Source organism: Dicentrarchus labrax, unplaced genomic scaffold (genome assembly GCF_905237075.1).
Source record: "Dicentrarchus labrax unplaced genomic scaffold, dlabrax2021, whole genome shotgun sequence".
In the NCBI taxonomy this organism is placed as follows: Eukaryota; Metazoa; Chordata; class Actinopteri; family Moronidae; genus Dicentrarchus; species Dicentrarchus labrax.
This window is the reverse complement of record NW_026136702.1, coordinates 12996631-13023099: the sequence shown is the minus strand read 5'-3', so window position 1 is coordinate 13023099 and position 26469 is coordinate 12996631. Positions and strand designations below refer to the sequence as shown.

Here is a 26469-nt window from a genome sequence, read left to right as displayed (position 1 = left end):
TTAATTTCAAAACATTATGAAAATCACAGACTAGATTGTGGTAATTCATCAATGTGAGCACTTCACTACACTGCACTTTGTCTTACAACAAAGGGATAACATGACTCTGAAGCAGACATAATGTTCACTAAGATGGATTAGCAATCACACACTTCATTTTCAGTTTCCTGCAACTTGTTTTTCAAACCACATTGGTATGAAAAGGAAAACAACCTGGAAAGAAGGAAAAACACACTTTGGAAAATGGCTGGCGGCTATGGTAAGAGCACTGTCTATAATTTATAGTAAAATGTCTAAAATATGCAAAATCGCTCTTGTAATCGGTTACAACAACAATATACGAACAGAAGGCCCAGTAAAACAAAGAAATAATACACCATATCAACAATGCAGGATTAATTTGTGAACTACGTATTGGCCCATTTTATGCACAAAAAGGTTTTGATTGGCAAAATGTGCAAGTATTCATCTAGTTACACAATTTTATGCAGATGTATTACAGGGATGAGACAAAATTGCAAGCTGTCCCAAGTAATACGCGGATTGGTTGAATTTGTATTAATTCTTGCATTTCTATGATTGCAAATTCCTGGAAGGACAGAAAAGGATTCAACATCAATCCTGCCTTTTCAGCTTTCTGATTATTTCATGTGTGAGGACTTGCCTGCACTCTCCCAAGAGAAATGAATCCTGTACAGTAAGTTTGCCCTGACTTCGAGTAGCACTTACTCCCATGCTGTGTAGTGCCCCCAACAAGCTCTTCCAATCAATATGTTAGGTTTGGTTGCAGGATACAGACACTTAAGTGTAGAGTTATGTTCACATTTGGTGTTTGGCTCTGCCAGTCTTGGCAAGTGAGGTAGGATTTTACATGCAGCCTGGGAGAAAAATGTTGCTTGAGACGCAGTTTTACCCATTGCCATCAAATCTATACCACATAATTTTCACATGACAACAATCAGCAAGATGCTGGCCAACGAGAAGAAGAATAAAAGGGTGGGAGTGAGAGACAAAAGAGAGAGGTGATAAACAGGACAGCATTGACAGCAAAATAAGGGGGCCACCTCAAGGAAAGCAAGACAAAATTGGTATTTTTTTTGTTTGCAGACAGACAAGAGAGACAAGAGAGAGCGACAGTGGGCTTCTGCTTAAAAATATTGTTTTATAACATAAAAATGTCACTGATTCATAAAGAGTCAGACCAGGCATCATAACAGGTTGCAATTCAGCATGGTGTGATGTAAATCTGTGCAGCAGTTAACAGTGTTAAAGGGGAACTTGGCAACTCTAGCCATTTCTTCGCTGGTTTTCACTTTTGTCGTCGCATGTTTTCTCAACGAGCTCCCCCTACAGCTCTGGGATGTATATTTCACAAAACTGTTGTAAAAAAACTCACTTGCAGCACCCTGCTCCCCGTTTCTACCGCTGCTGATGTGCATTTGTTGCCGGGCAACTTTTTTGTGTGGAGCAATGTCTACTGAGGTGGGTAATACATTATACACAGTATCATAGAACATTGCGTTTATGTGGAATTGCCGTAAAGCAGTTTGTGTTTCTCGCTCGTTCTCGCTTCTCACGATACTTCCTATTTCCAACTTAATGGGACGGTTAATGGGACCAAAGTTGCAAGGTTGGTTTTCCGCCTGGGGACGCTAGGGGGAGCGAGGAAAGTCACCATTAACACCGGAACAGGCCATTTAACCATCCAAATGATTTCTAAACGGGTTATTAAGTTGAAATAGTTGCCAAATTCCCCTTTAATCATCATTGCGCCTGATGACAACAGCAGGAAAGAGATAATTTAAAACAATATTACTGACTCAGCCTATTTCTTAAATAAATGCCCACTTAAGTTATGGAATCCAAGCACGTAGTCACAAACTTCAAAATCATTTTAAAGGGTTTCTTGAGCTGCAACCACCTTATTATTTTAATCTGTCAGTTATTTTTGCAGTTAATTATTGGGTATATAAAATATGAACAACATAAAATGGCTGTTACAGTTTACTACCCAAAGATACTCAGTTTCCAATGATATTTATTAAACAGAGAAAAGCAGCAAATCCTCAAAATTGGAGAAATTGTGAAAAGGTACTGTATGACATTTTTGCTTGAAATTTTTTTTTAAAAACGATACATAGATTATAAAAGTAGTTGCCAATTAGTTTGCAGTTCAATTCAACAATGAATGCATGAATCATTACTGCACTACTCAATAAAGACGGTCAAACACGGTCAAGGCTCCATAGTTTAATCTAAACTTACTAACAACCAGTCACTTCTTTTTAAACTTAGTTGCTCTAAATGTTAACCCACATCACAAAAAGATGCTTGTAATCCTTAAATATTCTACAATGGAAATATAGATTTTTGACTTAAGTTAATTTCAATTTATTGGCACATTTTTTAATCACATCATGGTCTTTCTGGAAAAAATAAAACTGTTTCCAAGGTCAAGAATGACCTTTCATGTTCAAATATAGACCTTTTGATTATTAGCAAATCAAATAAAAAATGTTTTAAGAGTACATTTCAGCGTCGGGAACCCTGACATTGTTTTGGACCAGTCCTCTCTTAGAGACTGAGGTCACTGCCAGTCACTACTAACATAATCAGTGAGACTGATTATCTGTGTGCTCCATCTTAATGATAGTGGTGGAAAAAGCAGTCTCAGACGTCATTGCGGAGACTCAGCTGCGCTCTCAGTTGGGATCATATCTAATGCACATGAATTGTTTAATATTTTAGATTACAAAACTTTGAGAATAATAGCAATGTCATAATTTATTTTGGGAAGTACTGGGCCGCGTTGGAACATTGAGAGGGAGATCCAGACGAGGTGGAGGGGGATTTGCCAGCAGCAGGCACACATGCATGCACAAGCGCACACGTATTTCTCTCTTTTTGTCAGTCTCTGTCACTCACTGTCTCTCACACATGTATAGTGCAGTCAGGTTTGCATTTATTTTCATGATGATCAATGTCCATAGATTGGCCATTTTTCTTACACTGACAAACCTTCCCTTTCACGCTCCCATGCACATTGTAGAATTAGGTTTTAGCTGTTTAAAGGAGCGTGGGTCCGCAGGTATTGGGAAAAACAAGCATGGCAAAGAAAATGGTAGTATTAAATTGACTGGAAACTAAATGGCGGAGAATTAAAGCTGTAGCATAGCAAACGTGTTTTGCCCACCAAACAAGTCAAAGAGGAAACAATCAGACTGACTCGTGCTAGTCAGAGCGAGCTTAATTTTTAAATTGTCATCACTGTCAGCCTGTAGGTTACTCCATGAATTGAGTGATGGCAATAACCTATTATTTGTTTTAGTTGTTTAGTTTTTTCAATATAGTAAGCACGCTGTCACTGGAATGAATGCATATGATACAAGAATGTTCACTTCACCATATCAGGTCTTTTTGTTTTGTCCTTTACTATATTTTGACAATGTACTGCTGTAGTTCCCACCAGGGGTAGTTATAATCCATTGGGTACATCTGCAGTTCCTAGAGTATCTCAGCTAATTTGCAATTATGATTTACTAAAAAACTGAAAAAGTAGACTTAAATAGGATTACAAATACGCGTGATGCTGACATTTAGTGTACTTATCCACAATAGCGAATGAATTAACAGCTATGATACAGTGCCTTGGTTTAGACACCATGAAAAACACATGGTGTAATTGACAATACCTAAAAACTAGTTCCCTTGTGTGCAGATGATCCAGTGTATGCCACTCCAAATAAAATATTTCCCTTTTAGCCCACCAGCTTTAAAATAAAAAAAGAACAAGAAGATGAGTGACTGGTGGTGTCTATGTCTAATGCATAAATGTATTAGATGCATATTGATGCCAACCTAGTCTATACATAAACATTATATACTGTGCATCAGATATTTATGTGAAATTGGCATTTCCTTTTTCCTAATGATTCCCATTATATGACATTTATACTCGCTCATATAATGAGTTGAGATAAAAATGAAAACACAAGTGTTAATTAATATGATGGAAGATTTTAATTTCCTCCGGATGGAAGCCATTCAAGCCATGACTGAGTCTGTCCTTTAAGATTAAGGGCTCTATTTTCATGAGGGTGAACGTTGGGTCATGGGGTAGTCGCACCATGCGCCATTGACTCATGAATATAGGCAGCCTTACTGCCAGGGGTTTAAGGCCTGTTTATTTGTCCTTGGGACTATTGTTATTCCACGACATAGGGGTAAATTTCCCCTCAAACCTAGACAGAACACACATGTATAAATACTTTCTCATGTACACACACTAGCTTGTGTTTTGACATGTAGGCTACAGTTTTACAGATGAAACATTGCAGCTAGCAGAGGGCCAATGCCTGGGCATTAGTATTCATACACACACACACACACACACACACACACACACACACACACACACACACACATCTGAATTACTAAAAACAGCTCTTCATATCATGGTATCACAGAAAGAAAATTAAGCCACAGCAGCAGCATTGTTCTGGAGACGTCTGAGGATAGCTCTTGTAACAGAGTGATAGCTCAGCTGTATGAAAACACTTCCTTCCGCTGGGAGTGAGCAAACGGTCGTCTTTCTAATCAGTCTGAGAGAGGAAAATGTGCGTGTGAGTGCGTGTGAATGTGTGAGTGTGTGTGTGCAGTAGACTACTTCTGCTCAATCTCAGGAATCACCTTGTCCACAGTGAGTGAATCTTGTTTTGGCAGAATGAGATAAGTTACAGGTTTGACTCCATGGAGAACCAGGCACCAAGTTAAGTTATGATCAGTGTGGAAGGCAGAGGATGGTTGCTTTCGCTGGCTTGTGTTAGTGTACTATATAAAAGATAATAAAACATGTTGCTTGTAAGACTGTCAGTGTGCCCTCTAAGGCTCTTACTGTCTAACTCTTGGGTCCACATTGTGTGCTACTCTCATGTCTATGACGTATCTGCTTCATCCTTGCATCAGAAAGAAATGCAGACTACCTACAAAACACTGCTGCTGCATTTTAACATTTTTCACACATGGCTTAATCATGAACTGTGAGTTCACCTCCAGCCTCTCTTTGACCCTGCAGTGTGATTCCATCCGTACCTTGTCTTGGCCTCCACTTACTCGTGGGCAGTGCTCCCGTGCTGCATCTGGTGCAGAATACCAAGCAGCAGCTATCTGACCTGTGAGCAGAGAAAAAAACAACAAAATTTTAAACAATTTGTTTTCAGTGTGATGAAAATCAAGAGTGCAGGATTTTAAAACAACCTCCCAACAAAAGCCATTACTTCTGTGCTTTTCAGAACCAGAGTGAGTACTTTCAATTTGCACTTTGAATATGGCAATTTCCTTTAAATTCAGCAGAACATAATGTAGAAATATGTCGGAGTGAGTGTTAGCTCTGTCTCCCATTAATTCAGATAATTAGCAACCATTAGCAGCTACATTAGCCACATTTTGCATTAAAGCAAACAGCATTATCTTGCTGATGATATAATGCAAGCATAATCATTAATTTACAGAAACACTTAGTAGCAGTTAGGTCCTCTTTTGTTGTTGTTCCCGAAGAACATTTATAAGCTGGATATAGTGGGTATACCCTACTCTGTTTTCTAGAAGAGTGAACCATAAATGCAGTCAGGAGATGTTTTGGTATAGCAGGCAGCCATGGTTTCAGCCTCATTCTAGCTACTTGTATTTTCAACTAGCCAACTAAGTTGTTCAGTGGTGCCAGCTCAAAGATGAAGCCAAAATAAATCTGTGACAGTACAGGCACAGAACAGTACGTATTCTGAAGTGAAAGAGGAACCACATTTGTTGAAGAGGGTACGTACTTTTGAGGAGTATATAATATGTACTGTACGTGGAGAATTAAATCCACTGCAGCTTTTAAGAGAAACAACAAATTATATTCATTGTTGTGAACCAAAGGTGGTTGTGTGTGGACCTGAGCACCGTCATTAGGCAGGCCCAGGCTCTGAAGCATTGGAGATAAGGGCTCTTAAAATTGTGAAAGCTAGTGAGTGCACTCTTAACAAGGAACACTGAGGCGCAATCTACTGTTCTCCTGTGTCTTTTGCTATCTTAGGCTACTCATTAAAATTAGAGGTGTAACCAAGAGCAGGGAAATGCCAGACTGACCAGGTAGTCATACAAATGCATCAAAATATAAACATGCAAAAGGAGATGAACGGCAAATTGACTGATTGTTTATGTAAGCATGCCACCTCCGAATTTAGACAGACAATTAGACAAGCAGAGAAAAAGATAATAATTGAAATTGCAGCAACAGAAATTACCAATGATTAAATTCATTATCACTTGTAAATTGACGTCTCATTTGCTGTGACTGACATGTCCATAGAAATGTCGAAATATTTTGTTGTAAAAGTTAAGGCACCACCATTCCCTTTATATCACCTCATGCTGATGTTTGCAGAGGTTCAGGAGAACTACATTCCCATGGAAAAAAAGGATTTCACTGGATACTGGAAGAAAATGTAGACAGGGATAGAGAGAAGAAGACAGAATGGCTTTGGTAGATATTATTCCAGTGGGACAGAGTGGGGGAAAGATCTTCTCTGTTTCCATGGCTGCCATGGAAACACTGTTGCCAGAGTGCAGCAAGAAATGTGGTGGTGAAATGGTGATGGCGGCAGGGTAGCCCCCACCCAGCTGTTAGATGTCACTGTTTTGTGTTGGTCACTGCATGTATTTTTGTCTAATGTCTTTGTTTATAACTTGACAGTGTGGCTTATTTAAGTTGGATAAAGGCATCTGAATTTTTATGTGCTTTTGTGTGTAATTGCATGGTTGTCCCTGTCTGTGTGTGTGTGTGTGTGTGTGTGTGTGTGTGTGTCTGTGTGTCTGTGTGTGGACTGAGGGGCCCTGCTGATGTTGTTGTCCTGATTCTCAGTTGGAGCGCAGGTGTGAGCCCGGAGCTAGAGGCCCTTCTGGGGCTCTAGACGGCTTGAAAGGTTAAAACACCCAGAGAGAGGCAACCTCAGACAGCTACAATATACAGTCAGTCAGTAAGGAAACAGCCCCGCAGGTGTAGCTTTAAACAATTTCTATTCTTTGACACTGTTTATGCTAATAGTCTCATGTGACAACATGGACAGGCTAATAATATGAACATTAATTTTGCGCTAGGGGGAATGTCAGGTAACCGAGAATTATGCACGGGACATTTGCAATGCTTGCATTTTTGGATAATACCGGGACACATTTGCATAATAAAAAAGAAAATTTGCTGGTGAAGCAGGACGTCAGTATCAGTTGGGGAAAATGGTTCTGCAAAATAGCAGCTACTTCTCTTAGCAATACTTTCAATCAGGTGCTACTTGTCTGGAATCTATTTACATTCATGCTGGATTCAGACTACACAGTATCAGCTTAATAATAGGCCTACCCGACAGACTTGGGTGTTGGGAATGAATATGGGCATTTTTGGGCCAATTAATTGTTTTATTCTGCGTCACTTTGTCCCGCCAAAAAGACTACCATGTTGTTGACCAAAAGAGGCATAAATGGCTCTACTACCCACAGCTGTTAATATGGCAAAGTGAATAAGGAATGTTATAGCTTACAATGTGTAGTCTTGCCATGTTTCTTGGACAAGTCACAGCAAGTATTTCTGTCTAAAAAAGCTAAATGTAAATGCACCCAAGAAGAATTTAAGATAGATTGAAATGTACTCGCTTAATCCACCTCCCAAGATGCATTCTAGTCTATGTTCAAAGCGTAAATGCATCTGGATCGGGATACAAGACACTTGAAATCACAAGTGTAAATGGGGTCTCAAACACTGATAGTGATCACTGGAAGATGTTACTTTAGAAAACATGAAAGCTAATCCTCCACAGAACAAACTGGAGCACGTATGACTCACGCCCTTGGTTATTGTATTGACTTATTGATTTTATGAACTTGTTGGTACATCTATGGAAAAGGAAGCGAGCGGGTTCACACACAGTGTAGAAAATGTAGCCTTGAGAATCAAAGTCGATGAGCGTGGAACAAAATGATTGTTATAGATGTAAATTTGGACGGTAGTTTGATTTTCCTAGTGCAAAGATCAGATAGGTTTGTTCCAGCAGTGTAGGGCGTACATCATGTAGCCATGTGTAGCCAAATTGCACTTTTTACCAACATTTGCATATTGCACTTGGCCATATTGCAATTTTGATAATATCGTGAATCATTTTGCAGCACTACTGTCGGCATGATTGACTTGTATGGGTTCACTTACAGGACAACCTTGTTTGATCAGTTTCCATCAGTGCTGCCCAGTTTCTTCCCTGTAGAGCTCCCATTTCATTGGTAATTTAGCCAACAATTGAGTGCCACCTGATTGTATTTACCTGCTGGTTATAAGAAAAAGAAAAAAAAAACCTTTTTATATTAGATTTTTCACTACACAACTGATTTCCTCAAATCAGTATATGAAACATAAACATCCACCTGTTATTAAAAAATACTGGTTCTGATTGAATAAAGAAATAATGTGTAAAACAAGTAGTAGTAGTGATGCTTGCATTAGCAGCTTATACTTGTAATCTTGTCCACATTTTATATTATTTATTTATTATTATATATTTCCTGTCCCAACTGCTTTCATCACAGTCTTCAAGAAAATTCTGTCTTGCCAATTCTGGTCTGAGGCAGTAAAGAGGCCCTGATGTTTGAACCATAGAAATACTATTAAAGTAACTGACTGGTAAGCAATGAAATTTCAGTTTTTTTGGCCTTCACCCTCCCAGAACCAGGCTTAATTTCATGCCCTATGAGAAGTGGATTATGGTGAATAACCTGTCAATAAACCTATCATTTATACACCATAATTATTCTGCCCTGCCTCATTATAGTAGGTGCTTAGCTTTGTAGCAAGCTCATCACACCTCCAAAGGTTTAAAACAGTGGATTGCCAGCAACTATGAAAAGAGTATATGATAAAAAAACAGTATTGATTATCTGGTTATCATGGCACCTGTCAGTGGGTGGGATATATTAGGCAGCAAGTGAACATTTTATCCTCAAAGTTGATGTGTTAGAAGCAGGAAAAATGGGCAGCGTGAGGATTTGAGTGACTTTGACAAGGGCCAAATTTTGAAGGACTGAGTCAAAGCATCTCCAAAACTGCAGCTCTTGTGGGGTGTTCCCGGTCTGCTGTGGTAAGTACCTATCAAAAGTGGTCCAAAGAAGGAAAAGCAGTGAACCAGAGACAGGGTCAAGGTCGGCCAATATTCAACTTACAAAAGTAGCAGTAGTACCCATACACTGAGAATGGACTTTACAGTGAAGTAGGAAACACCTGTTGTCTAGCAGGAAAACTTCAGAAATGAACACAATTTGCATATTGATAGAGTCTTTCATTTTTAATGAGTTAGAAGGAGTAGATGCCTTTTTAAGGATTTTAATGTGGAAATTGAACTCTTTTTTTTGCAGAAAATAACATCTCAGACCCACATTATTGTTCCAGGCAGACTATTTGTATATGTCATAATACAGTTCTAGAGGGGCAGACATTTATCATATCTGGGCCAATCATTGGTGATTAATGTTTATATGGTTATGCATCTTTTCCTCCAATAATAAGCAATTTCTCTATGGAGAATGTGGGACTCCTGCAGAGTAAAGAGGCCTCTTGTCAGAGTAATTGCTGTTTTTTGCTGTCATAAACACACATAATAAAATGATAATTAATGCACACACATTCTGGCATGCAGTCAGACACTCACACACAGAAACTTATATTCATCACATTCTAGAAAAGCTATTGCTGATGTTTTTTGCCGCAGTGGGTTGCAAAACATCAGCCGTGACTGACAGAAATTCAACAATGACACATCAAGTTATTTCTTCTTGTTGCCAGAACTGAAAAAAGAAGACACTCATATCTGTATAGTCACTTTAGTGTAGACGCTAGGGTTAAGGTATTATCTTGAGATATTACATGGCTAAATCTGTCTGACAATGCGCGACATATGGTTTTACATTGTTCTCAGGATATTTGACTCACAAATCAATAATTTGACAGATTTAAATGTGGTGTTTTTAGTCGTCCGCAGAACCAGCTATGTAGAGAAATGTGTCACCTGATACAACCTGGACCGGGGCCTAAAAATAACCTACTTGCTGATGAATAGCTAACACACTTCATTTCCTCCATTTGATTTTCTACAGCCGGGCACACTGAAATTTATCAGGTTATTCAAACTGATTTCCTCTGTGGCAAATAGTTTCTGGTTCATTGTCTATAATGATGAGGACAACAAACAATTAAAATTGATCTTGCTAACCGATGAGAAAGCAATTTATGCTGAAAAGGTAATTCTTTATGCTGTAGAGAGTGGATAGTTAAGACGTTACCCTTGTTCCCCCTACATAGAAGCAGTTGTCCTTACCATTGACGTCACCAGCTCGGGTAGCAGTACTTATATCATTTCACCATGAAATGAAACCTGCGTAGAGAAGAAGAACTGAATTCCCTTTTAATGAAAACTGTTTTGAACAAAAGACTGGAGCCTGTTATAAACTGATTGGGATGATTAAAAGCTTTTAAAAAGAACAATGAGGTAACAAAGTTTGCTCTGTTTTTCTTTGATATAACATTTTATTTGACTTTTCTCGTCTACCATTTATTACCTCCCACTCAAATAGAAATGCCACTTTTCTTCTTACCTTCGGTCAGTGCTGTATGTCAGTACGACTACTTATGTTCATTAACTATGACACATACGATTGGCTTCCTCTTATCCCGTCGTGCTATAAATTATAACAATCACTGCTGTAAAGGACTGCTCAGATGTCACCTCTTTTTCCTTTATATATTTGTCTGCAAGTGAGTTTAACCAAAACTAAATGCTGTTTATACAGGGCGATTAAGCAAATACTTATAAAATACATATTTTCTGTCATTTTCTGTCAGCCATCTGCTTTGTTTAAACTTATAATTTAAACTTAAAGAGTGAACTTCAAGTGACAACACCTTTTTAAAAAAAGCTTTAGGTAATAGAAAATGCAAATGATCTTTGTTGTGACAATGTCACCCATCATGAGTGACTGCTCACAATCCATCTAGAGAAACTCATCTTTGAAATAGTAGATAAGAGTATGATGAAGTCCACGCGAACCTGCAATCACTGAGCTAACATTAAATGGACCGCTCTCCTTTCAGCATAATGGAATACATATTTAAACCGACCAAAGTCCAGTCTTCTAAATGTGTGTGTGTTTATGATGAACTTCCAAACAAGATCAGCTAGAATTGATGAATAAACGTTGGCAGTGAGGTTTGTTAATGTTACAGAGATTAGAGTGGAAAATTGTGTTTTTATCTTCTCACTCAGCTAAAAGCACCCTTTTAGGAATACGCCTGTTCAATCAGCCTCTGACAGGAAGTTTCCAAGAGAGTATCCTGTCTGTGCTCACTGTTAGATTTATGTATTTAAATATTATGACTCCCACATGCACGTCTAGGTATTTTTTTATCATTTTTAATGGTGGACATTGTTGGACACGGAGTAGATTTTTATATCACCACTGCTGAAATAGACACACCTAATATAACAGCAAGTACTGTACATCCGTTATTCTCTATTACAAAAGATGGGTAATCCTGTGTTCTCTATATTAGATAGCATGGGGGAGCATGGTGGGTGGATGGATGGTGGTTCGGCTTAATATTTTTCAAGCACCTGCTGCTCCAAGTCAATGGACTCCTGTCTCCCACATGGGGCGAGCATTGGCAGAGCTGGCAGCTGGAGCCTGCATCTGATGAAGCCAGCTTCATTCACTGAGTGGTAAAAGCTGTCATAAGAGCACATGCTACCTTACTACAGACATGCAATGCTCCAGTTAACAAGAAATCATGTAAATCGCTTGTTGCTCTTTGGTGCATCAATTTTAGAAACTTGTTCCACCTTCTAACTATTGCCAAACATGTGCTCGGTGTGTTTTTCCTACGCTGTCTTATGTTCCTTTAAGCATCAGTAATAATAATTAGATCCATAATTATGGAGAGAATTCCTCTAATGTTTTCTTTTTTCTTCAGGCTCTGTGACACTGTCTGGTGTAAATGACCTGTCCTGCTTTCTCACGCTCTAAAGAGCTCATCCAGATGTAATCAGACTTGGCTGATGTTATTAATGACTTAGGGGGGAAGGAGATTACACTCTTCCACCTCGCAGACCTGACAGCATCGCTCTCTAAACGCTTTCCAAAACAAGACATGTAGGAAGCGTAGAAGGAGTTAGAGTTCACATAACTATGTGATTTTAAGTTTGTATGTGTCTCAGACTCATTTTTCCAAGACATTAGAAGGAAGGAAGGAAGGAAGGAAGGAAGGAAGGAAAGAAGGAAGGAGGGGGGTTAAGTTACAAGAGCAGGCAAGTCACAGGTTTGACAGCGGGAAAAGTTTCTAGAGTGATGGTGAAAGCCAATTCTAATGCCCTCAAACCCAAACATTACAACAGTACTCCAGAGTGACAGTTCTTATGGTGGGTGCTCTCACTAATTAGTTTGGAGATGTCACTCCCTCTCTCAGAGCTGTATAACCCCAGGTTAATCATCTACAAGTGCTGAAATTATCAGTCACAGTCGAGCATGTCCTAATAACGAACATAGCACCAAAGACACATGTTGATTCATATTTCCAAGATTTTCTAACACATTGTCTTTGCCGTGTGACAGTGTTTTGATTACAGGCATGGCGACATTGAAAAAATGGGAGAGGAGGACGGACAGAAATCACAACTAAATACTGCTGTGAATAATATACAGTATTGTGGCAAATTAAATATCATCATCTGTCATCTTAGATAGATAGATAGATAGATAGATAGATAGATAGATAGATAGATAGATAGATAGATAGATAGATAGATAGATAGATAGATAGATAGATATTCCTTTATTTGTCCCACAATGGGGAAATTCCAATGTAACAGCAGCAAAGTGGATAGAGAGAAAACAGTATAAATAAACTGTAAGAGTAGGGAAATAATAAAAACACTATGTACAACAGAAAAAAACAGTAAGAATCCACAACAACGGATAACACAAATAACACAAAAATAGTAGCAGCAGCAGTTGCACATGGGCAATAGATTGCACAATTATTATAGCAGCAGTAGACAGATAATAAAGGCAGATTTCACTACTAGAGAGATGAATGTGGATAAACAGAGGGAGCTTATTTTCTATCTAATAATGTATACACAGTTACGTAGATTGATCAGTGCATTCTAATACCATGTTACTAACAAATGTATTTTCTGTCATTAATGTACAAGTTTCCTTGCACACTTCACTGCTTGAGACTCTGGCCTAATCTTTATTTAAGTACCACTTTCATGTAGCCCTGTGGTGCTTTTGAAAAGGAATGTGAATTTTCTGCAGTGCAAATGGCAGATGCTTCATACTTCAGCTGAATCATCGTGGGCCAGACGTAGACTGTTTTGAGTCATCTTAAAACCCTATTAAAACGTATGGCACTCATTAGAGAAATCAAGATTACGGTCACAGTAACAAACAAAGTTATGATGTTTCCAAACCCAACGCTCTCTGCATGTAAGTTGTCATGACCGGAGTGCAGAGAAGAAATCTCATTCTATATTTCTGTAATTTAATGAGCAAAAATTAGATTACAAGAACAAACACACATGGAACATTTGCATAATGCCCTGGGCTGAAATTCAGTTAGAATGAATTATGACTGAGTCAAATGAATGAGTGACTCCTTCCCGAGCGTACATGTCTCATCCTGCATTCTATCTTTGTTGCCGACATCCATATGTATGTTATTTCTCACCGTTTTCCTCGGGCTTAAACACAGATTCTCTCTTTTGGGGCCTGGCATGCCAAGGGAGCCAGTTAAATTGTCCAGTTTTCGTAGTATTCACAATCAATGCCATTGATTTATTTTTGCAAACAATTGGGAGAAATTGAGGGGTGTGGGATTACAATCACTGCATCAAGGAAAAGGAAGCAAAGGAGGAGCTCGAGCAAATGATAACATGCTCGGCTGTGGGCGGCATGGCTATGAATAGCCATCCTTTATTCTGAGTTAGGATTACATTCAATTTAGAGGAGCTTTCAGGGGCAAAGAGAAAGTAGGTGTTTAACAGTAGTCAGCGGGGTGTACATTGAGGTTAGCATGATTTGAATTTAGGAGTACAATTTAGAATACAAATTTATGTCAATTAACACACTTCACATGCACATATAAAAAACAGCCATTGTGACATTGGAAGGAACTATCAAAACACCTGCACCCAGTAATTTCTATGTAAGCCCACACATTGGCGGATTGTGGGTTTGTGCACATCAAGAGGCCACTTTCATAGTGTCGACAAGAGCCATTTTTTCAAAACAGGATCAGCACACCCTGGCTACTGAATCTTAACTACTAGCTCTATCTGAATCTGTGTGCTACAAGCGCCAACTGGCGAGCATCAAATAGGCCTATGTTGACACGTAACACCCCCCCATTTGTGTTGTTTTCTTGCATGCATTGCTTTTCTACTGCAGAACTAAAACATGTACGGCTGAAATTTGACAAATGTTAATGATCATGTTCACAGACTAAAGCTGTTGCCAAAAGAATCACTAAACATACCCAATGCATGTACTGCATATGGTGTGCATTATATGAAGTGGGCAAGAACAGCTGTTACAATATGATGCAACAACAATACAAGGTAACCTCGAGCAACTGGCCTCCAGGTAGTATTTGTTGTCAGGCCTCTGTTGTATTGCATTAAATTACACAGATATTCCAGTTTTTTCTGCCAACCCCCTGTATATACAGTATACACTTGTGGGTTTCATGTTGCATGCGTAATAGTCCATCATTGCATGACCAATGTTTATCCCACCTTAACAACACTCTGGCCAATTCCTCAAAACCCTTCACAGACAAAACCCTAACATCTGTCCATGGTTGCCTAGGGTGTTATGTGTATCCAGAAAGCTGTGGCGCTAATGCTCGGCAGCCCATGAGCATTAAGACATTCATCTGCGCCCTCACTACAGGATAACTAGCTCCCTGAGTCTCACCGCAATTTAGTCAAGCCTCAGAATAATACGCTTACCTACTGTGGTGTGCTGCAGGCTCCCTACATATCTTATTTCCCAGTGCCCCATACTCCCACTTTCTAACAAAACACTCCATCGCACACTGCTCATAGAGGGCAATGACGTTTAACCTCCCACTCTTGTTGCTCCCGGGTCAAATTAGAAGGCTACTCTAATAATTTCTCACTAGACGTATCACCATATACCAGGTTTGTTGGGTTTACAGTCTACCTTGAAGTAATTTGTCCACGTCACCCATGTAGAAATAATCTTTTTGATTAGATAAGACATAACTTGATCCAGATATGATAGGATTTTTAAAAATAAAGCCTTTGGAAAGCTTGCAATGAGGAGGAGATATATAATATTGTGGAACATGTGTGTTTGGACCAATGTTATAATCCAATTTTTTCAATTTTATTTAGTGTGTCAGATGATTGCTTAATTATTTATACATGCATATGTGCATGTTTAAATGTACGTGCACACAGCAGCATGTTTGTTTATTATTTAAGAAGACATACGTGTGTGTGTGTCTGTGTGTATCTGATATCTGTGTGTGCTTGTACAGGATGTCTGTATAACTGTGTATCCGCACATCTGTGTCTGTATACATTTTTGTGTCAAGCTGTGTGTTTTGGGGTCCGTGCTCCAAGAAAGTGTCTCTAACTAAGAGCTGTCAGGCTGTGTAATGAGGGCATTTCTCCTGTGGTTTGGTCCTATTTTAAAGTGCTGCCAAACTCTTGGTCTGCAAAGCAAGATTTGTAGTATCTGTAGGAGTGAGTTGACTCACTTGTGAGTGTATATGTACAGTACATAAATAAGATGTTTGTGTGTTAGCACAGGTGTACATTTTGTGTCTGTTCTTGGAGCCATATTTAGTAGTATTTGCCAGGTTATCACAGGCAACATTTCAAATCTAACTCTAGATTAGCTAGATTAGATTATCCTTACCAAAAGCCATTCTAAAAAACAAATATTCCCTTGACAACTTCCCCGAATGCTGTGCAAAAATATCCTCACTCTTATAAAGTAACTTATGTACTTAGAAGGATAGAAACAAAAGTTGGTGTGCTGTGTGAGTGAATGAGTGGGAATCACATTTATTAAATGTAGATTATCAGATATACACTATTAAGGAATGCCAGTTAAACTGCAGTTGTCCTCCCGAAGTGACACACTGCTTACCCATCAGCTGCAGAAGTGCTGTTCTGTAGCTAAGCCTATACTGTCACTTGTGGACAGTGAGTGAAAATAATTTTCCTATAATCAATAAACACCACATTGTACCACACAATCATACCAAATCTTCAAAACTCTGTGAACAAGTGCCACTGAGAGGATGAGGTAGAAGGAAATTCTCTAGCAACAGACATACACATTTTGAAAAAATGTAAAGTAGACTAACTCTTATCTGATGAATTATTTTCTAATATTACTACATGTCCCTGTGGCCACAGGGCTCCCTGGGGATCTCCAGATTTGTTTTGGGGTCAGACTGTGGATTCTCTCTATCGTCTTTCTCATTACTCCTCACGGTCCACTGTACAGCTGCACAAATGAAACACTTGAGACGAGTTAATAGCCTTTCTTGCAGAAGATAATGATACTGAAAATTGTGAGAAGTTATTTTGAAAAAAGAATTACCATAAACTGCTGTTATCAAAATGGAGAACTGAATTCTGGAAGTCACTATACAATGTTGCTCAGCTGGATGTAATATAGGGCTCTGACATGTTTTGTTAGAAAGTTTCTGCCCCAACAGCCCAATCTCTTCTATGAAATGGGGTTGAATGGGGGAATATAATGACATTCAGGTGTGGGTTAGTGGTCTATTGCTCTGATGAAAACCCACATGGCCTGGTTCCAACAGAGTCTGCTCTTCACATCTGTGGAGGTGAAACATATTCTGATCAAAAGTGACTACAGAGGACCCCAGAGAAAGAGCTGTTGAGGCTAAGAAAAAAAAAAAATGGAAAGAAAAGGAATTTTGAAAGACCCACCCCATCATCCATCAACTGCCAGGCATAAAAATGCAAAAAAAGGATTCAGCATGAGTTTCTGCTGTTGAAGGGATATTCTGCAAAGATTGCTGCAATCGTATATTTAAACGAAAAAAATAAACAAAAAACTGTGCATACCAACACTTTAACCTCCATCTACACCATGTGTGTAAAGTATTGTGGTTTGGAGTTGGTGCCTTGGGGCCAGCGCAGATTGCAATCATTGTGGGAACAATTAATTCCAAATTGTTCCAGGAAATTGTACAGAATAATATCAGGCTTGCTGTTTCTGCTTTGAAACTTGACATAACTTTCGTCCCACAGTTTGATAATTGCCCTTAACAAAAAGACCAATCAGTGACTCAAGGGCTTGAACTGATAAAAAAAGAAAGAAAGAAAAAGGACATTGGCATAGTCAAGTCAGATTCCTGACTTTAAACCAATTAAAATGCTTTAGACTGACTTGAAGCAAGCCAACCATGCAGGGTATTCAAAAATACCAATTAACTCCAGCTGCTGAGTAAAGACTAATTGTCCAGAATACCTCCTATTTGCTCTGCAGGCTTTATCAGCAGCAAGAGAAAACATTTGAATGACAGTTATTGCCACTGCAGGAGCAACTAAACCTAAAGGTTCACTGATTTCTCTAATCTACTCTCTAAACAGTGATTTCACTAGTTTTTTTTTTCTGTTTAAATCCACTCACACATGATACATCTATGATTCTTCTCACGTGTCAAGTTTATTATCAAATGCTTTAAAGTGCATATTGAATTCACTGTATTCATATTGTGCATGCATAAAGCATAAAGCTGTTGTAGGGTATGTCTTATGCGTAGATATGTTTTATTATTCCGATTCCCGGAGGGTAAAAACTGTCTTTCATGACATTGCTTATGTGTATTCTTCTTTCCAGCTCTAACAAATGTGAAGCTGTGGGCCATTGACCGGCAATGTTTTCAGACGATCATGATGAGGACGGGTCTCATCAAGCACACAGAGTATATGGAGTTTCTGAAAAGGTGAGGATGCAGGTTAAATTGTCCCACAATGGCTGACAAATGGCCTGAATAGGGCTTTGATCTGAAATGCAATGAATGAATTAACTAAATGAATCAGGCGAAAATGTGTGAGCTGTTTCTCAGAAGATTCTTTACGCCTCATTTTAAATTATATATCCCAGCATTCATTTCTGGTGCGTCACTGAAGGTGTCAGTCATCCTACTGTAAGAGCACCTTGTACCTATATGATGTCCTTAATGTCCCTATTTGTATCAGAGAGCCCCACACCTTAACCACTTCTCTATAGAGGAGCCTATTATCACTTAAAAGGCCTGCATGGAGTATAGGATAAAAGACTCATCAAAAGACAGAGGGGGAGCAGTGTGCGGTGATCAAGATGCATGAGATGCAATTACAGTATAAATCTCTGTCAGACCCTATCTTTGTTCGACTTTCCTGTTTTTCTGCCACCCACTTTGGTCTTTATCAAGCCAATTATGAAAATTATACATCTTCCCTATATTACATGTGCCTCAGGTTTCACATGGCTTTGTTTCAGGGCTGATACTGACACTAGAAGTCTCTCATATGTCTTTGCACGTCCTCTCACACATGCACCCTACTGTATTTATGTGTCTGCAGTTGACACATCATAAAAGCATGGACTCGGCCTAAGATCATTTCTACTGAACGAAACCTCATATCGTCACTGCGATCAGGATCAGACTATGACTATATTTGATCTGTTTCAAGGCAGGCGGCAGAATAAAGCACATAAGAAACCAGCTTTTCAGACATTTTCAACAAATCCTCATACCTAAACTACAAAATAGACAGAATGTCAATATCTTCCTATTTCACTGTTCCAACATTGACTCCTCTGCAGGTTCACTGATGTGCAACCTTTAAGTTGAAGGTACTGTTGTTATGTTTGGGAAATTAAACAACGATAGGGCAAGGTCACGCACATGGTTAAAATACATCAATGTTGACTGCTTCAGAGAAGACAGGACACAATCCCCAATGTCAAAGTCCCACCCAGACATTGACTTTCACCTCTTCCCTTAGACCTAAGGGACGTTTAATCAATCAGAACTAGTTTGTACAACATGTTTACCAGCCAACCCCCAATCTGAAGTCATAAAGGTGTAAAGGGAGGGGGGAGTATACTGGCTCCTTAAGACCTTTACATCTTACTTAAGCCTTAGCTACTCAGATACGCAATATATGCCAGGTTAGGGAAACATTTGTTCTTTTAAGCGTTTGACCTTACTGACATTTCATGTAATTTTTCTGCTGAGGACAGTCTCTCTGGATAGTATAGCAGTCTGACATTTGCAAGTCATGTTAAAGCAACTTCAGCCATTGCTTTATCTACAGTACCCTTCCACCATGAAAGATGGGTTTAAGACAGAGTGGACCAAAAACATATTTACAGATAAAAACAACTTTTAACCTTACTTGTCTGAAGCTATTTTAGTGATGGCTTTCGCTAAAAAAAGACACAAAACACTGAAAACATCTCTTTACTGAGTGTACAAGCATGTACTGTAGGCAGCTTTTGCCTTTCAGCGGCTCTTGCTTAACAGTCCAACAGATAAGTAAATATTTAACAGACTTACGTATTGCTTGGTTTGGGCTCACTCTGTGTGTTTGGTTTATAAAGAGGTATCTAGGGAGGAAATCAGAGATTTATAGCAACATTTGTTAATTCACAATATGTAGACAAATGACATTGTTGATTGCAGATCTAATAAAAGAGCTGTAGTTTGAGCGTAAGAACAAACACATGCTGGTCCATGTGAGTCTTCTACCCACTCTTTAACTGCTGTGAAATTGTATATTTGCTCTCACAAGTTGTGGAGGAGGAATACAGATGAAAAACTGACTGAGAAATCCCACGCTGTATTACATACGGGGAGTGAGTGTGCTTGTAAATAGTTTTTTTATTGCCTCTTTCCAGAATTTATTCTAAATCAGAGTAGCAGCAAGGGTAGCGTTGATGAACTAGCAAACATCAACTAGGTGTGCAAAATGCATATTGCTGTGAACTGATATTGGATAATGGTGGCTTTTCCTTAGTTTCTGCCCCCTTCCACTTTAAATAAAACTCTAGCTCTAAGCCATCGAATAGAAAAAGTGCTTGTGCCTGTATTGCTAGGTTTTTGCAAGATCACTAGAGAAATTCTCAATCACACAGTGTCATAAGTGAAATGACGTTAATGTTTAAAATGATTTTTTTTAAAAATACTACATTAGTGAAACCGCACTTCCCCATTGGCCTTGTATAATTAATTAATTTTATGTAGCACAATTAAGCTGTTGGAAATCGGAAATTTACTACAACAGCTTCACGGCTCGAGGGATTGAAACTCCATATGTTTCATATAGAGTAGGGTCATCCATTCACTGCCATGCTGATTAGTGCCTCAGCCAAGGAAGCAACAACACAAGGATCAGCACAGTGGCTGGGGCTTGGATTGGGGGCCGGGACAAGATGGTTCTGATTACTGTAATAAAGCATGGAAAATGAGGGGGGGAGTAGGAGATGGAGAAACAGAAAGAGAGATGATATGGGGAGATAAGCCCTTTGTTCACCAACACGGGTTTGTTTCTCCCCTCCTTGATAAACATTGGACCAGTTTTATTTAGTAGGCATGATAACAGGCAGATAGTGTTCATTGAGGCTGCTGGGAAGCAAACGGAACAAACATTAGAGCCTCATACTGGTGTATTCAACATGAGGATCAGATCCCATACTGTGCAACTAGACACGTATACATGCTGAAACATGTATATATACATATTGTGATACAGTATAAAGGCTATCTCCCATAGCTTAATATTGATTTTTATGCGCCCTATATTTATGTTGTTCACGTCAGATCACAGGTCTGCTTTGACTATTTCAAAGCCAATACATATACCAAGCTGCCAGCGACATTGCTTTTTATCTGTCAACCATAGAGATGTAGTCAGTATTATATTTAATATGTATGAATCTATTTTTCTATCTAAAAGCTTTTCTATCACCTGCAGCGTTCCAACATTCCACGACCTGCAGGAAGATATCCTGAGCAAGCTTGCCGATGTCCTTGAGGAGGTAAGTGTCTTGTTCTACACCACAAAGCCTACTCCACAAATATGAATACATTTCCACACATTCTGTCTTGTATTGTAGTGAGAGGAGGGAGCCAGGAGGGGAATGAAGGCATATTCTGGAAAATTAATAAAGATAATGGAGATTCTTCTTGGAGGCGGGGAATGGAAAAAGGTGTGGGCAGTTAAGATTTTAGAGCAGTTGTTGCTCTTGAGTTGGTGCTCAGTGTGGTGATAAACTAAATCGCCCACCAACTAACTGACAGTTAATTTCATAAACCTGTTCAGGAATTCAGTATAGGCCAATTACTGCCAAACGCTATGACATCCATTTTGATTTAAATGTCCGCATAGTACTCTACTGTCAGCACTTTCTCTCCTTAGAAAATAAGTTTTTATTTTTTGTGTTTTTCCACCATTTTTCTTTGTGGCATCCGTAGTTTTCCATTCATGTCCACAGGTATGGAAATCATTTGAATCTTAATATTTGGTTGAGTTGTGTAATCCATCAAAGCAAACGAGTTCCATTATGGTGACGTGGTATTGCAGTTTAAGTGCAGATTGATTTGAAAAGTCTGCACTGCATTACCTCATAACAGTAATGTAACACAAATTAATGCAGACACAATGTTTACTGTGATGGATTACAAAACTCAGGCTTCTGTTTCTAGTGTCTGTGTAAAGAAATGGAAATGATGGCCGCCTGCAAGCCAGAAAAATAAAATCAAAAACCCTACAGCAAGTAGACAGCAGTTGTGATCTGCAATTTGTGACTGAAACATGAAAAATTATTGGTATGTGCTTTTTACTGCAGTTTTGCCGAATGTACTCTTCAGGCTGATACCACTGTGTATTTTGATCTGTGCCTCAATGTTAGATTTTGGACCCATCTGCGCACAACTTCGTTTGATGTTTTCTCCAGCATAATTTAGTTATGCAAACACATTCTCATTTACACTTTTGATGTGTGTTGCAAACATTGAGGCTTTCAATATGTTCAGTATGTTTTGCATTCAAAATATGGCCTTTGCCTACATTTGTAGGTTGTTCAATGTCTCGCTACCTCAGGCAGGACACACTATCTGTCCATCATGGCTGGATAGCTAGCTTGTCTTGTTGTTAAACATACTGTTAAATTATAGCACTATTTACCGTCTGCCATATGCAGTGTTATTGACTTTATATTTTGCTAGCATAACATTAGCTCTCTGGCTTGTGCCAAAGCACTTTATGAGCAGAGGGAACTAGAAACATCAACTTTTGCCAAGTCGCATCTATGGTTCGTCCTATTTACTGGAGTAGTGAACATTGTTTCCATTTTTTTTTTCTTTGGCAAGTTACCATGGTATAAGCAGGAAGAATTAACGGACTTTGCGGAGCGTGTCGTACGATTCTGGCCTCCATGTCGTCCATTAATTCCTGATAATGCACACCTCGTTGGGCATTATATTATTATTATATATTATAATGTTATAAAGAGTTCCGTCTAGACCTGCTCTATTTGAAAAGTGTCCTGAGATAACTTCTGTTATGAATTGGCGCTATACAAATAAAATTGAATTGAATTGAATTTAATTGAATTGAATTGAATTATCCATTACATGATACTCTATTCACTATTGAGTAAACTAGCCTAACTGATTAGTTTTTTAATAACTAAGTTTGAGATAAGTGAAGTCATTTCAGACTTTATAGAACTGGGGGAATCAATGGATCACATTATAATTCATGTGAAACATTATACTTCAAGGTCAAATCAATTTGCACAAACTTAGAAACAAAGGCCATCAGACTGATGTGTGTTCCAATATATAGAAATAATGACCCTAGGTGATATTATAAATAGTTAACCGGGTACAGAAACTTGATAAACATAGACATGTTACATAGGCTACTTGTCATTGTCCAATGCCATAGTGTGTTATTTGTACATGGTCAACAACAAGTACATTATTGGTGGTATGGAATACACCACGGAAAAACTGCAACAAACATCACAGTATGGAACTTTTCTGCAAGTGGGTTAAGATAAAATTGATGATAATGCAAAGAGCTAACAGTTAACAGGGTCAGCAGGGTAACAATGTAACTCAAGAGAAGCAGTTAAGCAGTTAAGAGCCGGCTGGGATGTTGAAAGGCGGGAGAACCAAGAGAAGGAAATCTATGCTTACACATAACAACCTTTGTGGTGAAGGACAACTTCAAGGAAAAGAAAGAGGTCATAGGACAGTACATTGGCAGAAGCAGGTATAGTATCAGCGGCTACATTGGAAAGTGTAAGCTGGGGGAAATGTAGCTAGAGGGAGGACCTGCATGTCCTGTAAACTCAGGTAAAACTAATCTAAAATATTTTGTCCGCATGCCTGTGTGTTGATGTATATCATGTATGTGTATGCTTATACGGACCCACAGTCTTAACAAAGTCATGTCTAGGCAGATTATTATTAATTTATTATTATATCCCAAAATCACAAATCAAGATGGGCACTATTTTGCCAAAGTTAGATGATTTTCATGCCATTCTAGACATGCCTATAAATGTACTCTGATTATGCAATGTGTGTGTTTGCTGAGGGAGAAATTAGGGAATTTGATTGAATTTGCATTTACCTGCATTAATAGAGAAAACAAGTGGCAAACTTGAAAGTAGCATTAAAATAATTAAAACCTCTGAACATTTGCTTGAATTTATTTCTTTTGCTCTCACCCCATAAACAACCAATCAGTGATATCTGCTATTTTGACGTCCTTTGTTTAAAAAAAATAAGTTTTCTATGTGTTCGCCGAGGTTCTATAGGTTGATGATGCTGGGTCAAATAATGGATTAAATCCATCAGTGTCCTGTTCCTTGTCCTCTACTATAATTAATCATTTAAGTCTGAGATTGATTTTTGATTTTTGATAGATTGATTGATAGATCTAGCTTGTTTTTTTTTCTCCTTCTGTTTTCCTCTCCTTGAAGACATGCTTAAGAGAAAAAAAAGAGACTAAAAAAAGAGACTAAATTATATAAATAGACAGACCTGAACTTAACTTCGTAACTGCAACCTACTATTAACAAGAAGCTCTGCTTTGGAGTGACACACAGCAGACATGAATCACACACAGTGCTGCAGTGTGAGGAAAGATCTGCTCATCATCTAACCGGAAATATCGAGCGCAGTCTTCAGTCAAAACTGTGGTCTGAAGTGAAGTGTGTTGTTTATTTTGCTGGAGGAAAATTAAAATCTCTCCTGAGTTTTTATTATAAAAAAACATGAACCAATGTGTGTTAACATGCGCTGCTTATCAGGGTTTTTTTAGTGACTACTTTTTTACTGTTTTTTTCATTATTTAGTTATGTCACATCTTATATATCACTATAACTGAATCTGTCCTTGGAACAAGTGCATTCTTTAGCCGACACTGAAAGCTATTTTAGGCGTATTTAAGGTCGTGGTTGTGTGTGTGATACTGTTTTTCTATCTATCTGCGTTAGCCTTGTGTTAGACTGCCGACAAGTCTGGATCATAGCCTGTATGCTGGGATAGGCTCCAGCACACACAACCCTAAACAGGATTACTGGGTATAGAAAATGAATTGATGGATGGATATCCTGTATTAATTCTACTCTTGGAAAAGAGCTGTGATTTGCCTTTAGATTTGATGCAGGGGCATTCATTTATTCACTCATTCTCTTAACCTGCTTATTCATATTCAAGGTCACAGGACATATCTAGGCATGTAGTGGGTGGAAGGCAGAGAAACACACTGGAGAGCTTGCCAGTGCGGTATTAACAAGAAAAAACATCTAGTTGGGATTTATCACACTGCACTCAATCCAGCATTAGTTCCTCTGAAGAGTTTCTTTCTGTCTCTGGTGAGAATGTCTCAATCCCAATGTGATAAAGGAGACAAAAGAATCCTAACGTCCCTGAATAACACTTCTCTGGTCTTCTCTTCTCTTCTGACAGACACATTATGAAGATGGAGAGTACATCATTAGACAGGGGGCCAGAGGAGACACCTTCTTCATCATCAGTAAAGGAAAGGTGAGAACAGTGCCAGTACCACCAAAATAATCATCACAACATCATGGCACAGGGAGTCATGGAACACACGCGTGGCAGAAGGCACGTCTTTGAAGCAAAGTGGTAGTATTTTTGGGTGGAAGTTGGCTGTCATCGGTCATCTCGAGATAGGGGAGAGGAGAGACAGAAGCGCAGCCTCTTTCATCATCTCTTGCAAGCAGCATTGGGAGCGCTGAGGAAGGAGAATGGAGTCACTTTCATTTCACCTTTCTGCCATCGACACTGGCTTTCACGCTGTGCACAGATGACACGCCGTCTCGTCCAATATCAACACTGTCAGAGGGCTTTCATGTGCTTGTAACTGTTAGCATGTTTTTATGCGTAGATACAAGCTGCTCTTCCTCCTTACTTTCTCCCTGCCCGCCCTCCTCATCTTTATCCTTTTCCTGTTCCTCCTTCCACACTACCTTCTGGTCCGTCTTACACTTGTTCCTTCTTCTATGAGCTGCACTTGCTTGTGTTTCTCCTCCACCCTCCACCGTCTCTTTTCCTCATCGTCGTTACGTACATTTGTTTACGAGACAGTTCTCAGTGTTAACAGTCTCCTAAACCCTGCCGCAAAAGGTTAGATTTAATCATGGCTTCTTAAAGAGCTGGTAACCTAAAATTCCCCCTAAATTCCCAGTGAGTGAGACAAATTCATAGCACCTCTCAGGCCCAGGATGTACAGCAGGTGTCATTGTAAAGGACAATGACAGATTATGTTCCCTGTCTTTTTTTTTTACTCTCCTTTGACCCCAAACAGATGCAACCCGCCACACAAGGTCAGCACAACTGTAACACAAACATATGCGCCCATGGACAAAGACATCAACACACACACACACACACACACACACACACACACACACTCCTGACCTTATCATTGCTTTCTACTTGGCTGTTTCCACATCTCTCACTTTGTCCCTATCTAGACCACAGGCGGTGCACTTTGTCTAGAGGACATTCCAACAGATTTGGGCATCTCACCACACACAATCTGCCCTTTGGTATACACTTTTTGGCTTCTCTGAGCCTCTCCACTTCCACTTTTTGCTTTTTTCTGCTCCCACACGATCATATTAGATCACGAATAATTACGCTGTCACTCAGGTGTAGATAGAATTACAGTGTGCTGGTGCTAGACACGCTGCTACACCTGTGCAGAACTGACTAATGTATGGAGACAAGAGCCTTCATTAGGTGAAACCACTCTCCATTCACTTCCTCTAAAATCTACTCATGTGCCA

General features: G+C 39.0%; 1 protein-coding gene across 2 annotated transcripts in view; it reads left to right on the top strand.

Moving 5' to 3' along the window:
- LOC127350057 (cGMP-dependent protein kinase 1) overlaps window positions 1-26469 on the top strand; it is a 77737-nt gene that overhangs the window by 30363 nt on the left and 20905 nt on the right. For both annotated transcript variants that reach the window (XM_051376294.1, XM_051376284.1), the window contains exons 4-6: window positions 17986-18091; window positions 21111-21174; window positions 25124-25201. In XM_051376294.1, the coding sequence (XP_051232254.1) occupies window positions 17986-18091; window positions 21111-21174; window positions 25124-25201 (248 nt within the window). The remainder of the gene's footprint in view (window positions 1-17985; window positions 18092-21110; window positions 21175-25123; window positions 25202-26469) is intronic.